At 42.7% G+C, this 24,246-nt stretch overlaps 1 protein-coding gene across 3 annotated transcripts in view; it reads right to left on the bottom strand.

Moving 5' to 3' along the window:
• Positions 1 to 732: 732 nt before the first annotated feature.
• Stpg4 (sperm-tail PG-rich repeat containing 4) overlaps positions 733 to 24,246 on the bottom strand; it is a 44,344-nt gene continuing 20,830 nt past the window's right edge. For all 3 annotated transcript variants that reach the window (XM_015479474.2, XM_048804425.1, XM_048804424.1), the window contains 2 exons: positions 3,835 to 3,939; positions 733 to 1,542 (listed from right to left, as the gene is read on the bottom strand). In XM_015479474.2, coding sequence (XP_015334960.2) covers positions 1,426 to 1,542; positions 3,835 to 3,939 — 222 coding nt within the window. In that variant the 3' untranslated portion in view covers positions 733 to 1,425. The remainder of the gene's footprint in view (positions 1,543 to 3,834; positions 3,940 to 24,246) is intronic.

The raw sequence follows: 24,246 nt of genomic DNA, 5'->3' as shown, positions 1-24,246 counted from the left end.
GAATGAAATACGGTTTAATAAAAATATTAGAATATTTCAAAGAGGAAAAGTAAAACCTGTTTTTGCCACCAGCTCTCAGGAGCTCCTGTGCTAACCCCTGGGGCAGAGTCTCTGTCACCTCATCCTGAAGAGCAAAGCAGGGTAAAAGCAAGACAGGTCTGAGGCCAGGCACCGCAGCCCCAGAAAGGAAACCCGGCCCACCATCAGGGAGGCCAAGGCAGAGCCTAGTGAACACCCCAGGGGGGCACAGAACTCAGGGTAGCCCAGACGGCCCTGCAGAATATTCCCCAGAGGTTCCTCCGGGTGAAATCCCTGCTGGCCTCCCAAATCCCTTCCTGCAGGCTGGTCACATCGCCCTGCTCTTCTTACTCCAAAAGGGTCCTCATTCTCCTAGGACAATGGGAAACTTCCCTCCACCCCAGTGATGCCCCACATACACACACAACTGGGCGCCTGCAGCCACATCTGTACTATCTGTAGCTCCTGGCCAGAACCGATGGCGTGAACACAGAACCTGTTTAGCCACAGACTTGTTTTTTCTAAGTAGAAGTGACACACTCTAAAATAACAATAAAAATGGGCTGGGGTATAGCTCAGTGGTAGAGTGTAGGTTTAGCATGTCGAAGGTCCTCCGTTTTGTTCCCAGAACAACAACAAAAAAAAAGTCTAATAAATATCCCAGGTAATGGTAAGAGAGAGAGAAAAAATGTACAGTAAATATATTAACCAGTTTCACAGTTGTTTATTTTTGTTATCAAGTGTTACACACTGTGTATAGTTGCATGTGCCTTAGGTTTGCTTACACCAGTGTCACCACGAACACGTGAGTGACGTCTTATACTACAATGTTATTAGGCAATAGGAATTTTTCTGTTCCATGCTGCAGGGACCACAGTTACATGCGTAGCCCATCATTGAACAGAGTTAGTTGACGCCTGACTGTATTCATCAAGTGGAATCAATATTGTTCTTTTCAGGGAGTTGACAAAGAGAAAGTGCCACCTTTTGGAGTCCTGTGGCCTTGGTTGAATGCCAATGATTCAGGGAAGTCATCAAGGGGACCTGGAGGTCTTTCAACATTAATGCTGTTACGGTAGAAGGACCAAGGCCACACAGCCTGGATATGTGGGGCGTCTGGGTGACTGCAAGAGCATCCTGGTGCCCAGTCTCTGGGGACATGCTCTTGGGTAATAGGTAGAGCAGCACAGGATAAATTTTTCACACCAGGCCCCTTTTGAGAAGTGAGTTAATAATTAAGCTGCAACTATCAAAGACAAACAGGAAAGATGGCGATTCCTCATGTCCCGAGGCCAAGGCCCTCTACCGAACAGGCAAAGCACGTTTCCCTAAACACCAAGAACTTGCTAAAAAAAACAAAAAAAAAAAACAAAACTCAAAGTGGTTTGGCACCAATATCACTTTATTTTAATAGCCAATCGTGTTATTGAAGAAAAGGCTGTGTTCTCGGCCCATCTTGGCTATGGTTGGGTTCTGCTTAGGGAACTGTCTGGAAGATACATAGGCTCCTGGGCCTGGGGTTTTCTGAAACCAGAAAAGAAAATAAGACTGATGAGGCAGTGACACCAAAACCTGGCTGCTGGGTTGGATGTGGATGGTGGATGAGTCCCCTGTGCAGGGCCACAGGACCATACCAGCCTGGACTGAGGCCTGCGGGGTTTTTGAATTGGAGCGTAGGTGCCCTCGGAGCTGAGGCGGCTCCTGTCAGCATCACCATGTGGCTGGAGAGGGGCGGAGACAAGGGCAGGACCATCCAGGGCCCACGGGAACCTGCTAGGGAAGCAGGGTCACACCCCACCATACCTCAAGGCCCTCCACCTGCACAGCTCCTGTCCCAGGGAATGTCACCTGCCCTGCTCCAGTGACCTCCATCTAGAAACAAGTGGCTGGAGAGACCTGATTCTGAATCTGGATGGTCTAATTCCAGAGCCCAGACTACCTCCCAAATATGGCTGAGTTTCTATCACTAACCCAGTGTGAAAACGCTAGGTGTTTGTCAAGTGGGGTCTGTGGCCCCAGGGCCCAAAGTGTTCCCAAGGGATCCACGAGCTCTTGTTTGTAACCATCAGGTTCCCATTTTGAAGAAACGGCATAATGATTGAGGACAAGCGTTTCAGAGTCCAACAGGCCTGGGTTTGAGTCCCAGTCCTACCTCCACTGGCTCAGTGTGACCCTGGGCCATCAATCAGGGCACAGTGCTTGCCGACAGGAGGGGATAGGGCTCACTGGAGTCCCTTCAAAACAGTCCGTACTTGGCAGGGCCTGTAACAAGCCTCCCACGCTCACCGCCCCCCATTCTCTATTACCACCTACTGGTCATTTCCATCCTTCCTCACAGTTGGCTGTCCCTTCAGGAGACAGTGAAGGTACAGACAGTGTTTGCCTGAGAGGGGAATGGAGCGGTCAGCCTGGTCAGCCCCAGAGGATGAGATCAGCTGCCTACAGAAGCCGCTCTCAATGACAGCGTGTTTCCTTGCCAAGAGCAGAGCAGCAGCCTGGAAATCTAATCAAGTCTTGGCCACACGTCAAAGGAAGCGGAAGCCTTTATTAGTGCGATTAATGAGGATGCAACATGTGCGTGGAGTCCTGGGCGGCCAGGCCACAGAACCGGAGGGTCAGCAGGCCTGTGCCAGCAGCCACCCTACAGGAGGCTGCCAGTTGTGGCTCATCCACCCTGAAAACACCCAGCTTGACACCCCGTGCCCTCATTTCACTGTCACCAGTGAAATTCTGTGGTCCTTGGCTTCCATGAATATTTCCTGTAAGGGAGCACAGCAGGCCCTCTGGGTAGATGCTTCAAAATTAATGCTACACATGATGGTGTGTTGCTCAGTTTCCTGGGAGTTTGGTTAGCATGACTCAAGTCTTCCTGAGAATGCTCAGTCCTATGGGCCCTGACAAACATCTGTTTGGGGATCATGGTGATGTCACTAAGGTGGTAGGATCCTCCAGACCCCTGTTGTGAGTCACCCTGCGATTTTATTGGTTGGGCCTCCCCAGTACACCTCCAAAGAAAGGTCACACTGCAGTCCAGCCAGCTGCAGTGCAGCCCATCCTACCCAGTGCCCCAGCTTCTCCCCATCCCCTTGAACCTTTAGAGAAGCTCCTCTCTTATAAGCAGAATTTATATTTCTGTCTCTCCAGTCATCTCAAATGAGTCTACAAACTTTCAAACTGGGGCTCAGGCTGAGCGGCAATAAGACCATGGGAATTAAAATGGTCTCTTGGCATCAAAAAATATTTTTAAAAGCCACAGTTGATAATGTTTTTGTAATCATTCTTGGTCTTCTTGGGGCCTTGGAGACCCTGCACATCCCCAGAATCTGCTTTCTCCACAGAATCGGGCTTCTTCCTTTCTGTGAGTCCTTGGAGCAAGATGATGGCTCATGTCTTAAAGGTCCCCTTTTGGTTCGGCAATGTTTCTGCTTCAACGTTTTGCTTCCTTGAGCTCCAGGAAGCCACCCACAGAGACCATCAGTTCTGGATGGCTGGAGGTGGCCATGAACACTGCTCACTGCAGTCCATTAACAGTGCCCTCTCAAAGCATCCAGGTCACAGCACCAGTGGCTGACGACCATGCTGGCTATTTTCAACCAACCCATAATTCAGCTACAGTCTTCGGGCCTAGAGTCACCCTGGGTCTGAGGCTGGCTGAGGCTTGCAGATGCTGGAGCTCCATGCTCCTTCCTGCCTGACAGGCCACACTCAAGACTGTAGGTGATTGTACTCCCTGTCCCCCACCTTCTACACCCAGGGAATCTTAAGACACCCCCCCCAGCCACACCTCTGGGGATGTCTGTCTTTTAGAATACTCACTGAATAGCTGGGCTTGAACCGGGGTACTCTGGATTGAAAACAAGAAGTAATGGAACTTGGTGAAGGTATTTTTACATTATAGTGACCTGGTCCTGGGCCTTCGCGCTGGAGGACATAAAAAAATAAAAATAAAAAATAAGAAAGTTTTACTATTACTAATGCTTGATATATTTTATATATATGTAATAAATAAAAATATATAATATATACCTTACATGTTATATATTATATAATATATATATATATATATATATATATATATATATATATAATATATCTTATATAAAATCTCAAGCCTTTTACAAATAAATACATGAGTTCATATGATACGGTTTTAAAAAAAATTCCCAGATTTGGACTTGAGAGATCACACTGAGGTATGACCTGGAAAATGGGAAGTGGGAATAACACCTGAGAGCCCTCCTTAGCTGCCTCATGCATAATGTGAGGGCTGGAGAAGACAAAGTGACCTTATCCCTTTGGCCCTGTCAGGGGAACCACCTTCCCACACACAGGCCCCTGTTCCCATCCCTGCGCCTCCCGCCACGCTTGCTGCTCTGAGCCGTTTGCTTCATAAAGCACACTTATTCCTTCATATAAATGCAATATCTGTTTTATGAGTCCTAAAAAGTATTCACAGCAATTCACTGAAATAAGCTGTGAGATTAACATAAATGAATGAACACAACTAAAAAGACAAACACTCCAATAGAAAAATCAGCGTAAGGCAACTCACAGAGACAAAACACAGATGTTCAATGAGCGCGCTGCGGGGAAGAGGGCTTCCACCACCTTAATCACCAAGTAAGGTCTAATTAGGACAGTGACATTCTCTTTTTGGAAGACAGCATCTAGAACAAAGGCTAAGAAAGAAAGGAGAGAAAGATAAAGGAAGGAAGAGATGCAGGGGAGGGAGGGAGAGAGAAGGAAGCAGGGGAGGAAGGAACCCAAAGATTTAACAACAAGCTCAGGCCCGGCTACAGATGCTGGCGGAGTATAAATCCAATCAACCTTTTCTGTAGTGCAATCTGGAAAGATGTGAAATGGTTTAAAAATGAACTTGCCCATGCAGAGGGAGGGAGGCAAAGAAGGAAGGAGCGATCACCAGGGTGCTGCAGGGTCCAGGAGAAAAATTATGAGTCCTGAGCCTAGATAAAGGAGGGTGGGGACTGCAAATGGCAGGGAGAGGACAGGGGAGGGAAGAGGAGAGGGACCACCCAAAAACACACACTGCTGACGTGGTGACAACCTTTTCCTTTTCCCCAGTAATTCACTTTTTCCTCTCCCATTTTCAAGTAGCCAGAGTTCACTGCCTTAGGGGTGGGACCCCACAAACCCCAGAAATGAGCCCTTCTGGCATGATGTCTTGGATCTGTTTCTAAATAATGCAGGAATTGGGGGGGGGGGAACAGGTGGGAGAACAGATGGGTTAAAAAATGGCCAGGGGTTGACCATTGACCTTCATGTGTTACAGCACATGAAGCTGTAACATAGTGCTCTATACTATTATATATATATTTATTTGTTTGTTTATGGTAGCAGGGATTGAACACAGGAGTACCTGACCACTGAGTCACATCTCCAGCCTATTTTTATTTTTAATTTTGAGACAGAGTCTCACTAAGTTGCTTAGGGCCTTGCTAAGTTGCTGAGGCTGGCTTTGAACTTGCCATCCTCCTGCCTCAGCCTCCCAAGCTGCTGGGATTACAGGCCTGCGCCACCATGCCTAGCTATGTAAGTGTTTTTAAAGTTTTCACAATATAAAGTTTAAAACAATGTATATTTATTATTTTGACCCAGCTATTCCACTTTTAGACATTCATCCTAAGAAATAATTGAGAAATGTTTACAAATATGCACCCACCAAGACATTCAGTGTAACATTACTTTAAAAGTTTAGAAATAAACTAAATGACCAGTGATGGGTGCCTGGTTAAACAGATTGATTCTTCCATCCAGCTGTCCAGTGTTGATGAAACTTTATAGGCATAAAAGGATTCCCAAATATCATTAAGTGAAAAATGTAACCTTAAAATGTGTTTATAAAAATATTTCAGGGGCTGGGGTTGTAGCTTAGTGGTAGAGCGCTTGCCTAGCAAGTGCGAGGCCTGGGTTCGATCCTCAGCACCATATAAAAATAAGTAAATAAAATAAAGGCATTGTGTCCAACTACACCTAAAAATTAAATATTAAAAAAAAATTTCATGGCTTGGGTTGTGGCTGAGTGGCAGAGTGCTTGCCTCACACATGTGAGGCACTGGGTTCGATCCTTACCACCGCATAAAAATAAATAAACAAAATAAAGATATTGTGTCCATGTATAACTAAAAAATATTTTTTAAAATTTTTAAATGACTTATACATGGATGGTAGCTTTCTCCAGGTGATGGCATGTTAAGTTAAAAAGGAATAAAAAAAATTTTCTGCTTATCTGCCTTTTGGGGCAGGGGGTGAGGGATAGATACCGGGATTGAACTCAGGGGCACTCAACCACTGAGCCACATCCCCAGCCCTATTTTGTATTTTATTTAGAGACAGGGTCTCACTGAGTTACTTAGTGCCTCACTTTTGCTGAGGCTGACTTTGAACTCACGATCCTCCTTTCTCAGCCTCAAGCTGCTGGGATTACAGGCGTGCATCAACACGCCCAACTTTCTTATCTATCTACATTTAAAAATTTTTGTGCAATGAATATGAGTGTTCTTGAAAAAATGAAAAAATACTTAAGGTAAAAAAAGGGAATATGGAAATTGGGTAAATAAAAATAAGGAATTAAAAAAAAAACAAAGATAAAGCCAACAGTAAGGTTAGAACAGAGCCATATATTGTGTACCATCCTTCTGGTAACTGAAGCTGGTCACAGATGAGCCCTGGGGGCTGGGGGGTAGCAGAACAAACACTGGACTGCAGACCTCCTGCAAGATTTAAGAGCCAGGATTTCCTGTTTGCTCTAGCTGGTGGCACAGAAATGTAATTAGGACTGCCACTCTCAATTATTCTACCATGAATGGAATATGTTATTAACAGACACGCACAAGCCTAATAAATCAAGGGACAGATGCACCTCCTTGTTTTATACCTCATGACAGAGAGATGAAAGGGGTAATGTTTTCAAACTATGCATACATGTGACAAAGGTCCCTATCGAGGTGAGGTTCTCTGGTGTGCACTCTGCACCAACATTGAAGAAATCATAAACACGAGGAAGCACAAGCCCCGGGAATCCAGTTGTGCAACCTCTGACTGTAATAGCGCAGCTCTGAGCTGGATAGGTAGCTGGCTAAAGATGCCGCTGTGTGCACCATCAGTTCCACACCTACGACTGCCCTGCCCCTGCTCCCAAGCCTAAAGTGGCTTTCTTTCTGAGCTTTCCAGATCACGGGTCCCTTAGAAGTCTGAGTGTCAAGTGCAATGAAGCACTGATGAGGTCCCATGCCATCCAGCAGCTGCCCTGCATGGGCTGGGTCACCTGATTCAAAGGAACTGGGTCATGGAACAGAAAGAAATTACTGCCACTTGCGGCAGATGGAATCCTTAAGAGGGAAACATTAGGGAAGTGGGTCCAGACCCAAGTACATATTTCAAAAGCCACAGGAATGCTGCGGCAGAGCCTTGACGGCTCTGAGACTGGTCACTCGAGGGTCCTGCAATAGCCAGGAAGCAGCTCTGGCAGGGTCCTGGCTGCAACCCCACCTGAGGGCGTTGTAACTGGGCAGAGGCTTGGGATGTATCTTTTCTGGACCCAGTTCAATGGGAGGGTGTTTAAAACAAGGAGGACATTTGTAGTAGGTCTGTTTTGAAGTTGAGCACTCTGCTCCCTGGTGTACCAGGGATCACTGAGGGTGATCCGGGCTTTAGTCCCACACCGTGTGATGTGCATGGGAAGGGAGGCCTCCGGGTTCAGCTAAGCCCTCGGCACCTCTCACACAATCCCATGGCCCGTTCCCTACACCTTGCTTTTGTCAGGGCTTTGCTGTGGCAACTCGGGATTTTCCAAAGCCAAACCTCTCAGAGGAGAACAGAATAGCCACCCAATTAAAGTCCCAGGACTTGACGCCAAGGGAAACTTCAGGAAAGGTGTCATGGGACCATCCCTCTGCTTTTGGGGCCTAATTCCAGCTCAACCCTACTGCTACCTGGTAGTGTCATTGTCTTCCCTTTGAGAAAGTCCTATTTGACTACTAGTTTCTTTCTTTCTTTTTTTTTTTCCTTTTTTTTTTTTTTGTTTTTGTGCCAGGGATTGAATCCAGAGGTGCTTAACCAGTAAAACACATCCCCAGCCCTTTTTATATTTTATTTTGAGACAGGGTCTTGCTAAGTTGCTGAGGCTGGCTTTGAAGTTGCCATCCTCCTGCCTCAGCTTTGTGAGGCACTGGGATTACAGAAGTGTACCACCGTACCCAGCTGGTGCCCATTTTTTAAATACCTTTATTTATTTTATTTTTATGTGGTGCTGAGGATTGAACCCAGTGCCTCACACTTGCGAGGCAAGTGCTCTACCACTGAGCCACAACTGCAGCCCCGCTGGTGCCCATTTTTTAAAAGGGAAAATTTAGACAGACAGACAGACAGACACACACACACACACACACAAAGCCACATGAAAGCAAAAGGAGAGTTCTACAAACTGAGGAATGACAAATGTTCCAGCAAAGGACCACAAGCTAGGAGAGACACATGGAGCAAACTGTCCCTCATTGTACCCAGAAGAAACCAATGGGGACTTGTGGGAGGCCAACCTTACACGTGACTGAGTTACACTTCCCGGCTGGGTGCTGAGGCTTTCAGTCGCAGAAATGTGGCACCCTTCTTGAGTGCGAGGGTCGGTGTCTCGTGCATGGGTGTGTCTTGCTACAGCCCCATGGGTGAAGCTATGTTCACCTGTTCCTTTGTAATATAATCCCTTGCCCTGTTTAGGATAGAATCTTCCATGGAAGTACCTTTGTGTGTGTCCCCTTCTCTTACTGTGCCCTTGGGTGTGGCCTACCCAGGTGTCAGTCAACCTGCTGACAGTGGACATCATGAAGATAGACTCACCCCCCTGAAACCTGACCCCTTGCCTCATTTGAATAGCTTCTCCTCAATAAAAGGGGTCAGCACGTGCTCTCGCTCTCTTTCTGCGGACCCTTAAGGTCAGAGGAGCCGTCACAGCGACCCCAAAGAAAAAGGTATTTGTGTCTCTTGTGTGGTTATTTCGTGCAGCTCAGTTAGCCCAGTTTAACTGGAGTGACCCCTGAGCCTTTTAGTCGTGAGAACAGAAACCCGGCAGGGACTGATCTAGGACTTCTGACCTTCAGAACTGTGAGACAACAAATTTCTGTTGTACTGGTGTGAATACCCAATTTGTGGGACTCTGTTACAGCAGCCAAACAAATACATGAGTGTCCAGCTCATTTCTTCATCCAACTGACATACGATGTTCCGGGTAGTAGGCTGGAGGCTGGGCATATGATTGTCTCCCGATATCAGTCTGCCCTTTTCTTAGTGTCAGAACAATTTTAAACTGGGCCCATGTCTTCCCAGAATAGTTTCGATCTCCCAGCCTCCCTGGCATCCAGGTGTGGCCACATGACTCATTTCAGAGGGAGGAGGGAGGTGGAAGAGGTGTGTGCAATTCCAAGGAGCATCCTTAAGGAGATGCACGGTGCTCCCTCCCCACCCTCCTTCCTGCCAGCTGGCCCTGCGTCCTCCACTCTCTGCCATAGGAACAAAAGCTATGCTCAGCACAGCAGCACGGAGGAGAAGGGTGCTATGGCCTCGCCACACCAGCCCACTACAGGGGGTTTACAGAAGAGAAATAAATTCCTACATTGTTGATAATGTTATTATCAAGGTCCTCTGTTCCTAGCAGCAGAACTAATGGACAAGATGAGCATGCATTCCCTATTTTCATGGGTTTATACTTACAAAATATGTATATATATAATTACAAGCATGTGGAGTGTCACACACAGGGATGGTAGGATGAAAGAGGGTACACTAATCTGATCCCTGGTCCTCCAGAATCCCCTTGAGAACTGCATCTGAGCTGAGACTAAAAGAAAAATGAGAGGGCTGGGGATGTGGCTCAAGCAGTAGCACGCTCGCCTGGCATGCGTGAGGCCCGGGTTCAATCCTCAGCACCATATACAAACAAAGAAGTTGTGTCCGCTGAAAACTAAAAAATAAATATTAAAAAATTCTCTCTCTCTCTCTCTCTCTCTCTCTCTCTCTCTTAAAAAAAAATGAGGAAGACTTTGTAGGGCAAGAAGACTGGCGGAAGGGTTAGTGTAGGAAGCCGAGGTAGGGAAGTTAGCAGGGGACAAAATGGACAAGGTCTTGAGAACAAGCCTAAAGAGAGGAACATTATTCATTTGAACCCTGCTGGACAAATGTGCTGCATTACAAAAGTCAAATAGTAAGCGCTCACTGGCCTGTTCTGATTTAATTAGCAGAAAGACCAAAAAAAGCAAGTGATTAGTGGTCCAGGGATAGCTTAATATGTATGCAAGCTAACAGTGGGACTTCTCCTCCATTCAACCTTCTGAACCCTGAGTGTCCCAGGGGGTTAGGGACTACTGCTGGGTTGAATATGTCAAATCCCAGTCCAACAAAGCCTAATACTCAAGCCCACAAACATTCACTGAAACCTGCTGAGTGCCAGGTATGTATGCCAGGGGTTCTGGCAGAGGTGAAAAACATTTGGTCTAAGATCATTGCCTTCAGGGTGCCTGAAATCTAATTGTGAACACAAGAACAAAATTTTCAGTAAAAGGAACAAAAATTAAAGAACAACAATAAAACAAATGCTGGTGGAACATAACTAAATGTTATATGAGAGGTATGAGCTAGGACTTAGGATGAGTTTGCATCCAGTTTGCAGTGAGAAGAGGCCACAGAGGGAGAAGGCTCGGTAGAAAGGGCTGGAGAGCTGCCCCTTGAAGAAAGGAACGAGGTTGATGGACAGGGAGGGAAGGATAGCTGAGGGCAAGGCCACAGGTCAGTCAGGCAGAGACCAGTGTCACGGGATGGGATGTGGTACTCCCTTGTCAATATTCAAGAAGAAACTTTTATTCAATGCTGAGGATCACATGCTGGGCAAGCACTACTCAAGAAGGGACTTCTGCCCGGTGCGGTGGTGCACACCTGTAATCCTCAGCGGGGAGGCTGAGGCAGGAGGATGGCTAGTTCAAAGCCAACCCTCAGCAAATTCGAGGCACTAAGCAACTCAGTGAGACCCTATCTCTAAATAAAATACAAAATAGGGATATGGCTCAGTGGTCGAGTGCCCCTGAGATCAATCCCTAGTATCAAAAAATAGAAGAGACTTCTAATCATCCCAGTTAGCCCTATTTCCACAGGTTCCTCATTCATGCACTTAACCAACCAAGGACCAAAAATATGTTTATTTTTTGTTGTTGTTGTTGTTGTTGTTTAATGTGATCTCAGCTACATGCAAGACGGTACACTGAAGCTACTGAAGCTGAGGCAGGAGGATTGCAAGTTCAAGGACAGCAACAGCAATTTAACAAAACTGCCTGTCTCAAAGTGAAATCTAGCCAGGCGTGGTAGTGCACATTTGTAATCCCAGTGGCTCAGGAGGTTGAGATAATAGGACCGTGAGTTCAAAGGTGAGGCTCTAAGCAACTCAGTGAGATCCTGTTTCTAAATTTAAAAAATACAAAATAGGTTGGGGATGTGGCTCAGTGGTTGAGTGCTCCTGAGTTCAATCTCTAGTACCCCCCCCCAATAAAAGGTGAAATCTAAAGAGGCTGGGAATGTAGCTCAGTGGTAGAGCACCCCTGGGTTCAAATCCCCAGTTTTTTTTTAAAGCGGTTTTTTCTAGATTTTTTCTTATTATGATTCCCTAAACAAAGAGAGCATAATAACTATCTATACAGCATTTATATTGTATTAGATATTATAAAGAATCTAGAAATTATATGCAGTATACATGAGAAGGAACACAGGTTATATGCAAACTCTGCTGTTTTATATAAGAGACTTGAGCATCCATGGCTTTTGGTATTCAAAGGGTTCCTGAAATCAATCCTTAATGGATACTGAGGTATAACCGTATTATACTGCAAAATTTGAGCTTATATAAACACATGGGGGAAAAGTCACACAGCAAAACTTTTATCCTAAGATATATGACCTAAATGTTACTTCACAGTAACCAACTTGAATTGCTAAATCTATTTTTATAATATCATCTTTCTCCAGAAAATATACACATTCCATATCTCAGGTGAAGAATCTCTTTGCACCAATTCACAGATATATGTCAACAGATGTTTGCATAGGCTTCTCTCAGAAAAATGCAGTGAGGGACTTGACATTCAACTTTCTCAACAGTTACTTAGTTGCTTTTTACATGTGTAGTAAATTGAGAAAGGATTTCCACAATTTTATTGCAGAGTTAAACTTTTCAATGTCCCTAAGCATTTCCAGTCTCTGCAAGTCTTTGTCATCGTGAAGCATCTGTAGGCAGGTGCTTGTCTTCCGGGCTCCTCTCCAGCCTGCTCCAGCAGACAGGCTCCCGGCTGCCCATGGCTGCAGCCATCTCTAGCTGGCAGAGTTGCTCAGTCACCTGCTCTCATCTCTTCCTCATGACAGCCTGGTGTGGGAGGCCTCGGAGGCTCAGCAAGATTAGAACCAGTGACTTATCACCTTAGCCAGTCACTGGCCTTCCTGCTCGGTGCTGCAAGTAACAGTCCTCAGTTCTAAGTTGTGTTTCTTTAAAATCCTAATGCTAACGGGAACCTAGAAAGACCACAGAGTTCATTCCCATTTATCCTGGGCATAGCTTTCGGCTGATCGCACTGAAGAAAGGGTTGGAAATACATTTATGGTCCAAAATATTCATAAATAATATGTCTAAAGCACAAGAAGCCACAGAACTGAATTTATTCTATGAGGTGGTAAAAAATGATAGCCCCAAAATTTGGTGTGTGTGATAAGCAGGAACATCCTGCCCAGAAAGAAAACAGGTGTCCGAGCAAGGAGGCTAGAATCCCCTCTTACCAGCTCATGGAGAGGTCATGTCCAAAGGATGGAGGAAGATAAAACACACCCAAGGGCTGCACCACAGCACCAATAAATGCTATGGTTTAAATGTTTGTCCCCTTTGAAACTCATGTTGAGATTTCTGCCCTATTGGGAGGTATTAAGATGGTAGAAACTTGATCTGACTATGGTACTTAGAGGTGGGACCTCTGGGAGGTAATTAAGGTTAATAGAGGCCATAAAGGTGGGGTCCAAAATCCAATGGGACTGTGGCTTTTTAAGAAGAGGAAGAGACGTCTGATATAGGAGGCTTTTACCATATGATGCCTTGCGCCACCCGAGTACAACACAGTCCATGTCAGCAAGGACCCCATCATATGTGCCACCCAATCTCAAACTTCCCAGCCTTCACCACCATGAGCAGAATAGACCTCTTTTCTGTATAACTTTCTAAGTCTGAGGTGCTCAGTTACAGCAACTGATAAACAGACTAAGATACCACCCCCACCTTTATGTTTTTGATTTTTTGCTTAAGCTAATTTTGAATGGGTTTATGTCATTTGCCATGAAGGGGGGGGGAGTCCTATTTCATTTTTTTAAATTTCCAGTCAAGATTCTATTATAAGGGCTGGGGTTGTGGCTCAGTGATACAGCGCTTGCCTAGCATGTGTGAGGCATTGGGTTCGACCCCTGGCCCCACATAAAAATAAAACAAATAAAATAAAGGTATTGTGTCCATCTACAACTAAAAAATATTTTTTAAAAAAGATATTATTATAAGAAAGAAGTTCAGGAGATGTTTTACTCACATCTGGACAGTAAAATATCATTCTCCTGATGTTAATGCCATTGCAAATGTTGCACAGATTTTTTTAAGAAGAAAATTTTCCAGGATAGATATCTTTTCCTGAAAACTCTAGCATATCTGTAGCTTTATTTGAAATGCTATATTTTTCCAAAAATACTACCTACAAGTGAAATTCATCTTTAAGAAGATTGATACTGGAAACTGTTGTAATCATCTTGACTTCCAGATTCCATTCAAGCAGAAACCAATTTTCTGCTTTATTCAGTCAGACCATGTTTATTAGTTATTTTTCTGCTCCCCGTGGAATTTCAGACTGTCTGCTTAGTTTTTGTTGTTGTTGTTTGTTTTTGTGGTGCTGGGGATTGAACCTAGGGCCTTATGAATGCCAGGCAAGCACTCTACCAACTGAGCTATATCCCCAGCCCTCTTCTTAGTTTTTAATTGAACTAATTTCTTAAATGCAAAAACAGCTGGAATGATCCTGCAATCTCTTCTAATGCTGGTCGTAATGCACAGTATATGCCACAGGTCCGATACCCACTTTGAGCATTCCTTCTATTAAATGTGAACCAAAATAGACAAATCACATAACCGTCATTTGTGTCTGTACAGAATCCTGTTTTTCTAATCTCTTTCTTATTTTTCATAGACCTGTCAGGTTTTAAGAAACACAGAAGCGCCTTGAAATATTTCTGACATCAAACAAAAGAAACCAGTTTTCATTTGACATTGTAAGATTTGTCAGGAAAGATGAGTGCATCTTGCCCTTTATTTTATATAAACTATGAGAAATTGTAATTGTAAAGAATCTTCTTCGCAAACATCAGATGAATGACTGGGTCCTAATTACGTAGTAGTAAGTGAGACTATTTTTATTTAAGAAACAGAACATTTTCCCGTTGACAATTTTAACGGCACTTTTCCCCAAACACTGTTTATTTTTTGCTTTCAAAAATTATATTTAGAAAAATAATGAAGGCAGTGGAAGAGAAAGGAAATAAACAACCACTCTTAGTCACAGCACCTCAGCATAGCCAGTACAAGATTTCTGGTTCATTTCCTATTTTGTATATATGATCTTTCTTACCTTATTTTAATCATAACATATGCATCAATCTGGGGGGAGGTTACTGGGGATTGAAATCAGGGGCATTCCAATGAGCCATATACCCAGCCCTATTTTGTATTTTATTTAGAAACAAGGTCTCACTGAGTTGCTTAGTGCCTCAATTTTGCTGAGGCTGGCTTTGAACTCTTGATCCTCCTGCCTCAGCCCCTCTGCCCCCTCATTTCTTTTTTAAAGTTAATATGTGCGTTATAGGAAAAATAATGATATAAACAAAGAACAAAATCACCCAGTCACAAGCAGCTTAGTTGGACATGTCTCTCCAGGTTACAGATGCATTGGGTTTTTTGTTTTGTTTTGACGATTTCTTTTTTTAAAACCTTTGTTTTTATGTTTACGTGGTGCTGAGAATGGGACCCAGTGCCTCATAAATGCCAGGCAAACACTCTGCCACTGAGCCACAGCCCCAACCCTGCAGACATATCATTTTTTTCCTGCATTTTCCACTACATATTAGATTATAAAAGTTTGGGATGCTATTTTATAATTTTTATAATAATTGTTTAAATGACTGCAAAATATTTCTTTGGGTGGATATGTAATATTCTTTAAAGATTCTTTAAAGATTATTTCCCTCAACCAGATAGTAAAGTGTTACAATTATTATCTTGCAATTACAAACAATTTCTTGATGACACTTTTGTATAGATGAATATTTCTGTGCTTAAGATGATTACTTGGGGGGATTCTCAAAGTAGAATTAGTGAATTAAAAGGTATAAGCAAAATTTATAGCTTAATATATATATTGCTAAACTGCTTTTCAAGGGGTTAGATTGATGTCTACTCCCACCAGCAATAAATAAGAAAAGCACTGAGTCTCTAGTTCACATGCTAAGCAGATATTGGGGCAGGGAAAAGATTCAGAAAAGTAAAATCTTCCTGACTTCATGTCACCTTAACAGGAGGATTAAATAAAGCCATCAATAGCCCCCATGTGTTCACAAAAGCTGGGCGGAATAACTGATATTCTTTTTTTTAATATTTTGTTTTAGTTGTAGATGGACACAATACCTTTATTTTATTTAGTTATCTTTATGTGGTGCTGAGGATGGAACCCAGTGCCTCACACATGCGAGGCAAGCACTCTACCACTGAGCCACAACCCCAACCCCATAACTGATATTCTTTTTTTTTTTTTTTTAGTTGTTGATGGACCTTTGTTTTATTCATTTATTTATATGTGGTGCTGAGAATCGAACCCAGTGCCTCATGCATGCTAGGCAAGCGCTCTACCACTGAGCCACAACCCCAGCCATAACTGATATTCCTTATGCCCATATTTTGAAACACAATTCAGGAGGAAATAAACCATGCAATATTTCTGTACATCAAGAGACTTATTTAAGTCATTTATAACAAGAAAACCAATACTGGGAGGGATGAGGGGAGAAGAAATTACAAATGATAAATTTTGCCTTGTTCAAGTCCCTTGGATGAAAATGACTAGGATTTGTTGCAGTCTATTTTTTTTTTAAATTCCTGTTTAAAAGCATCTTGGTACAAATAGACTTGCATCTTTTAGGCTTAGGATACGTAGGGCCTGATCTTATTAAGTGCTAAAAGCATTTGGTGGCTGGTAGAAGTTTTCAATACAATATTTTTCTGTGGGTGAAAAAAGGGACCTTATGGTAGAACATGTCCTCTGGCATCTACCTAAAAATGACACATACTCTGTCACTGTCTTTACTGGACAAAAAACTATCCACTATCAATCATTAAGTGAACAATGACCAAAAGAGCCAATAAGTATAGAACTTTATGTTGATCATTTGAAAGCTAAAAATCATTTTCCAGTCAAACTCCTTACTGACACCTTCTCCTGTGGGCCACTAATACTTTGGGGATAAAATGTAACTAACCGATCGAATCTCTGACACTGGGAACCAGAAGTCTGCAAAGTTTTGTTTGTTTTAAAACAAGTAAGAGTGGTTCCTCCACACTTGAGAGGACTTTGGGCACATGAGATCCGAGAAGATTTTTTGAGTTCAAAGTTGTTGGGTTTGTGTGTGTGTGTGTTTTGGTTTTCTTGCATTGAGCGGGGCGGAACCCAGAGCGCTCCCATGCTTGGCAAGTGCTCTAGCACTGAGCTATGCTCTAGCACTGAGCTAGTCCTCAGCCCCTTTGTGTATTTTTTATAACTAAACAAACAAACAAACAAACAACAACAACAAAAAAAAAACACAGTAATCTACTCTGCCCTCATTCAGTCACTAATGATTTTTTAATAGAGATTGTAGTGCATTACTGATTAACAAATGTCAATGAGCTCCTTCTCATAGGTCACACAAAGAAAGGAGGAGAAATGGTTACCTGTATGTATCTTTTATAACTAGGCTTGTTCTCAAAAGGGGTAAGAGGGACCTGGCAACTGTCTGTGGGTCTGGACTCCATTGCACCAGATCTGCAGGTCAGGTTTCCAATGATTGCAGGTTTCATGTATACCAACAAAGAGGCAACCTGTCCTGAGTCAATAGGCTCAGATGACACTGTGACCGCACCATGCAACCAAATACAAAACACACTTCAGGAGAATTTGAGTTAAGGGTTTTTTAAAAATCAAGATTAAAAGCTAGAGGAAATTAAAGAGAATATCATGGCTCTAGAGGAAATATTCTAAGCAGTGGAGGAAATAAAAAAGGAAAAGATTCTTTTTTTTTAATGATTGAATTCAGGGACACTCCACCACTGAGCCATATCCTCAACCTTATTTTGTATTTTATTTAGAGACAGGGTCTTGCTGAGTTGCTTAGTGCCTAGCTGTTGCTGAGGATGGCTTTGAACTCTTGATTCTCCTGCCTCAGCCTCCTGAGCCAATTACAGGCATGTGCCACTGCACTGGGCAATATTCTTTGACTATAGAGTTTATACAAATCAACAGCAACAGCAAAAGATTACCTAAACTCGACCCAATAAACAACTGAGCAAAGACTGTGACCACAGTATTAGAGAAGACTCACAGGGAACTGGTTAAGAAATAATTAGCATGTGGAATTTAAGATCAGTCAGACATACTAAATCAAAATAATAAAATATTTTTATTATTATTTTAATATCAAATTAATATTTTTGAAATACTTTTTAAAATAACAATAAACAAGATTTACCCAGGCTTAGAGAAATCACATTCTCGGGGCTGGGGATGTGGCTCAAGCGGTAGTGCGCTCGCCTGGCATGCATGGGGCCTTGGTTCGATCCTCAGCACCACATACAAACAAACATGTTGTGTCCGCCAAAAACTAAAAAATAAATATTAAAATTCTCTCTCTCTCTCTTTAAAAAAAAAAATCACATTCTCTTCTTTGCTGATGCAATATGTGTCAAGAACTTATATATAAGCTCTATCTAGTAAATCCTGTTTGTGACAATCCGTAAAAAATGATTTATAAATTTAGAAAAGACTGGGCATTGAGTCTCTGTACAACAGCATTAGGCTTTTCATCTAAGTATTCAGTAACAATGTTCTTGCATAACAAAGTTGTACATATAAACAAAAGTTGTCATAACATGAAAGAGTTCTTCAATGAACAACCACATATAAAAACCACACCCTATTCAAATATCTACCCTGCTTAACACTGGCATCACCATCACTGACAGACTGGACTCTTTCAGTCAGTTTTCTTCCTCCATTTTTTTTTTTTCCATTCAGTACTAGGGATTGAACCCAGGGACAGTCTACCACTAAGTTACATCCCCAGCCCTTTCTATTTTTGTTATTTTGAGACAGAGTCTCACCAAATCGCCTAGGCTGGCCTTGAATTTGTGATCCTCTTGCCTCAGCGTCCTAAGGAGCTGGGATTACAGGCATGCACCATCATATCAGGCTCTCCCTCATTTTAAAATGATCATTCAACAAACCAGGTGTAGAGGGTTATGTCTACAATCCCAGTGGCTTGGGAGGCTGAGGTAAGAGGATCACAAGTTCAAAGTGAGCCTCAGCAATGTAGTGAGGCCCTAAGCAACTCAGTGAGACCCTGTCTCTAATAAAATACAAAAAAAAGGGTCGGGGATGTGGCTCAGTGGTGAAGCACCCCTGGGTTCAACCCACAATTCCAAAAGAAAGAAAGAAAAAACTAGAAATCTGGTCCCACCCCTCCCCAATTTCATTCCCCAAGACGACACTTTTTCCCTAAGAGCGTGTAGCATGCTGTACAGAACAGTGAACACAGCATTTCACTGAAATAACACTTGACAGCTTCATTCATGCAACCAGCACTCTTCGAAACACCTTTTTGCATGTGTCTCTTTAGAGAATCCCAAACAACTCTTTTCAGCTCTTAGGTGTTCTTCTGACGGTTATCTTATTACTATGTTCCTACCGCTATTTCCTAATTTATATTTTAGAAATCATTTATTGAGTGCTTCCTGGAATAAATGAGAATATGGCTCTCTTGCTCTACCTACCACTCCTCTCGCCTCATTTACTCAAAATAGAACTTTAAGACACTAATCAATTGTTTACTAAATAAATATCACTTCTTGCCAAGCCATGATGTATATATAATGTTTTTCGTGGATAGCCTTCTGTCTTGCCTGGAGTTAGTGCCTATTACTTGCACATTTTGCTCTACTTATTTTCTCAGTTTCTTCCCATGATACCAGCGGTTCTTGAGCCCCTTTTCCTTAGAATCATTCCTTCTGGAATTCTCTACTTTCTTTCTCAATACGGATTTGGTTTTGTCTCAATCTGCTATCCAATGCTCCAACTGGGACAGCTCTCCATTATTCGCTCAGATGGATCCACTCACTCCTGGATCCCATACCTTCCTATTTCTGGATTTGTTCCCTTGTTTTTGCTGTATTTAAAAAAAATAACTTGGAGCATCTTAAAAAAAAAAAAAACTTAGCAGGTAATTTTTATGTATTCTATTTTGAAAATGTTTCTGTTTTGTTTTTACAATTAATGATGGTTTGGCTGAACATAGAATCCTAAACTGAAAATCATTTTTCCTTTCTCATTTCTCTGTGGATTCTAACTGTATTAAAACAACCCCAACAACTTCCCCTTCTATAACTTCCCCTTCTTCTCACTGAATTCTATTTTCAACTAGGTGTCCATTCTGTCTATCTCCAATTCTAGTTCATGTTAAAAGTTTTTATAGCTGTATATGTTGAGATCAGGCAACTGAATGGAAATCCAGTTTGTTTGTTTGTTTGTTTCCCTTGGGGTATTCTAAGTGTCAGGATGTGGTACTCTTTTCTCTGAATCACTGAGATCTTCCAAAGGATAAACTCCACTCCTGTGTGTGTGTGTGTGTGTGTGCGCACACGCGCACGCTTCACTAGAGATTGAGCCCAGGGTATCTCACATGCTAGGTAAGCACTCTACCACAGAGCTATATCCCCAGCTCCAAACATATACATTTTGGGGGGATGAGTCTCACTATGTCGCCCACGTTGGCCTTAAACACCTGGGCTCAAGCAATCCTTCTGATTCAGCCCTCCAAGTAACTGGGACTAGAAGCATGTGCCACTGTGCCAACTCTACCAATCTTTTGCCCAAGGGGCAAATACTAGATGGCCAGCATTCCACATGAGGAGAATGGGGTGGGGCCTCCAGACCCTATCATTCTGTATACAGCTTTAATTAAATCCCTGGTTTGGAGCGGTATGTCTCACTTTACCTTCCCTCCAAGCCCCCAGCCTTGCTGTGGTCGTAAGGGACAAATGGGCAGCCTCGAGCAGTTACTTTGGCACCACATCAACTTCTTACCACCTACAGACATTAAGCAAGTGGTTTTTGATGCCCTCTCCCTAGGCAGGACTGCATGGAGCCCAGGTTTCAAGGTCACTATGGACTGGGCATAAGTCCTAACTCTGCCTCTTAATAACCATGTGATCTCAGGCAATTAAACGAGACGGTCTGTGTCACTCACTGAGCATTATATTATGCCTGGCACCAGAGGACACTTAATAAATGGTAGTCAAAATCATTATCAAAGTTGACCCCAAGAGAATAACAGATTTATGTACTTCCTTCTTGTTCCAAGAGTCCCTAACAGTTCCATGACTGTGATGTTAATTTCTAGAACAATTAAACTGAATGATAAAATCAACCAAATAAGTTTTTCAGATAAAAGCTGCTTGGCACAGTATAACGAGCATTAATGAATGTTATGGCCAGAGGGTTGAAGACCTTCTTCTAGTAAGCTTCACCATGCTAACACAGCAGTCCACCATCTCCCACTGCTGGGATCAAGAGGGCTTGCTCTCTGCAGTTTACAAGTTTATGGATCTAAACCAAAACCACAAGTCTGCTCTGGTTTCCCTGTGCCTGGGTAGGACAGTCACAAAGAACAGCCCGGGGCTCGTTCTTTGTGTTGAAACATTTTCCATGAAAGTATTTTTTTTCTCTTTCTTGAAGGTCAGGATATTCCAAATCAGTGAATCACTTTTATATATAAAATGGAATAGATGGGGTGATAACAGAGAAAATGATAGAGTAAGAAACCCGCCAAATCTTCTCCATAAAAGCACAAGAACACTAGCAAAACGCATCAGAATCTACCACCTTGTGCTATTTTACATGCCAGAATGCTCGTCTTACAGAACACCAACCCGAACTAAAAGAAAATTATTATTGTTTTTTTGTTTTGTTTTGCTTTTGAGACAGGGGTCTCATGATTCTGCCCAGGCTGGTTTTGAATTCTTGGACTCAAGCAATTCTCTGTCCTAACTTTTTGGGTAGCTGGGACTACAGGCCTGTGCCACCATGCCCAGCTCAAAGTAGATAAATAAATAAAATTATTCTTAATTGTGTTTTCCAGTACCTGGATCTCCAAAATCCAGATCTCTGGTGCAGTCTCCCCAGAAACCAAACCTCTGTCTCCCATAGGGAGGTGGGAAGGGAAGTAGCCTAGCAGCTGGAGCCAAGGTGGGGTTAGGACGTGCAGTGAAACTGGTCTGCAGACCTCCTGCTGCCAGCCCCCTACCACCTACAGGTGCCCAGTGCCTCAGATTCCTCAGTTTTTTCATCAGCAGGCTGGTGTTCCACAGAATCCAGGAAAAGTTCAGAAGACTTCACCAGAGAGCTGGACTCGGAGACACACTGTGAGTACAGGGGCCTTGCAACACAGCGAACTTCTGCACATGAATGGTGAGCTCCCAGGCTCCTTCCCCCACTCAGCACCCAGATCACTGGTGACTGGCTTACACCCCAGGGGAGACCCACGAGTCCTTCTGAAGCAACTGAAGTGTCCTAGAGACCTTCAGGTACAGACGTCCATGGACCACCAAAGGAAAAGCCAGATGGTCATCCCATCCGTTCCCCTGAAACTCACCTGCCGATAATCCCCACCTGTATTTATTTCTTATGGCTGTTGTAACTAATGACTATCCATTTGATGGCTTAAAACCACAGTCTCAAAACCTGTCATAGTTCTGGAGGATGATGTCTGAAGTCGGTTTCACTGGGCTAAAGCTGAGACATCAGCAGGACCAGGCCACTCAGGAGACTCTGGAAGATTCTATCTCATGCCTCTTCCAGCTTCTGTGGCTGCCAACATTTCTTGGCTTGTAGCTACACCATGGCAATCTCCGATTCTATATTTGTACTGCCTGCTGTGCACGCGCGTGTGTGACATCTCCCCATCTCTCTTAAAAAGACCCTTGTGATTGCATTTAGACCCCACCCAGATAATCCAGGATAATCTCCCCATCTCAGAATCTTTAACTGAATGACATCTGCAAAATCTTTGCCATCTGAGGTAACACTTATAGGATCTAGGAATTAGGCCATGGGTACATATTTGGGGGCCATTACCTAGCCTACCACACCACCTGCATATAGTTTCCACTAAGCTTTTTAGTTTTTCACATGGAAATATTGAAATCAAAAGGTTTTTTCCCCCACCTTTATTGGATATCTGAATTTCTTAATATGAATTCTCTACTCCTGGCCATTGATGTTTTTCCTATAGATTGTTCAGGGAGTTTTATAGATAAAGCCATTCACCCTTTATCTACCTTTTTTTTTTCTTTCCTGTTTTGTTTTTTTTTTTGTGATGCTTGGGCCTACGCTGTACCACTGAGTCACTCCACCTGCTATCTGCCAAGTGAAAATACATTTCCTAATTTGCATCCGCCTATTTACTTTGCTTACAGTTTGTTTCCTGATATAGAAGAAATTTTAAATGTTCTGAAGTCAAATGTGATATTTCCTTTCCTTTGAAATTTCTTTCATTGCTACTATCTCAGAAAGTCTGACTTACCCTTAGATATATATTCACATATTTTCTCCTGGTTTATGATTTTCAAAAGTATCTGATTCTTTAATCAGTATGAAGCTTATCTTAATATATGGTATGAAGAGTATAACTTATTTTTTTCTACTTAATCAGTTTTTCAAAATATTTTTTTAGTTGTAGATGGACACCATATCTTTATTTTATTTATTTATTTTTTTTAATGTGGTGCTGATGATCAAACCTAATGCCTCACATGTGCTAGGCAAGAGCTTTACCACTGAGCTTAATCAGTTTTTTAGCATAAAACATTTTCCCCTTTTTCTACTGACTTGTCATATCAACCAAGCATAAAAATCTTGAATATTCTAGGGTTTGTTTCTGAGCTCTGTTCAGTTACCTCAATTTCTTTGTCAAATGTTTACTTTCTGGTCTTTTTGGATCCCAAGTTTGTAATTTAACTATAGTCCATCAAACTACCCTAAAATAATGTTTTATTTTTCACTTTCAGATTGCTTATATCCTGTTCATTTTTTGATATCCTATTGATTAATTCCTTATCTAAAAAATCTCATTTTTATCATAACTCATGTACATGCATTTGGAAATGTTTTTTGGGGGGAGGACCAGGGACACTTAATCACTGAGCCACATCCCTATCCCCTTTTTTATATATTATTAGAGACAGGGTCTTGCTGAGTTGTTTAGAGCCTCACTAAGTTGCTGAGACTGGCTTTGAACTTGCCATCCTCCTGCCTCAGCTTCCCGAGCTGCTGGGATTACAGGCATGCGCCACCTCACCCAGCTTGGAAATATTTTAAAACAGAAAGGTTATTTCATATTTTCAAAGAAAAGAGACTAGATATTCTTCCTCTCTATTGTTAATACAATGATGAACTGAACAACTCTGATGATTTTTTAATTACTTAAGTCAACAAAACACAGAGGCAGTCACTTTCTGGGAGCTAGGAATACGGGACAAGAGCTGATAGAAATCCCTGCCTTTGTGAAGCTTGCTATCCTTGTCCAGAAGACACATACAAACAGGATAGGTTAATTTTAAAACGCAGTGTGTCAGACAGTGAAGAATGCTTTGGGGAAACAAGAAACCTAGGAAGGGGTGGTGGGAATCCTGAATAGGTGACTAGGGAAGACCTCCCGGTGAAGATGATTTGAGTCAAGACCTAAAGAAAGCAGAGGAGCTGATCTCTGGGGGGCCTTCTTGACCAAGGCTGCCCTCATCCTCTGAGCTTCCACAGAAATTTTAATATAAAAACAACATTAGCAGCCACCATGGGCTGAGCT

This window comes from Marmota marmota, unplaced genomic scaffold (genome assembly GCF_001458135.2).
Source record: "Marmota marmota marmota unplaced genomic scaffold, marMar, whole genome shotgun sequence".
In the NCBI taxonomy this organism is placed as follows: domain Eukaryota; kingdom Metazoa; phylum Chordata; class Mammalia; order Rodentia; family Sciuridae; genus Marmota; species Marmota marmota.
Note: the sequence above shows the minus strand (reverse complement) of the source record. Positions and strands in the feature narration are given on the sequence as shown.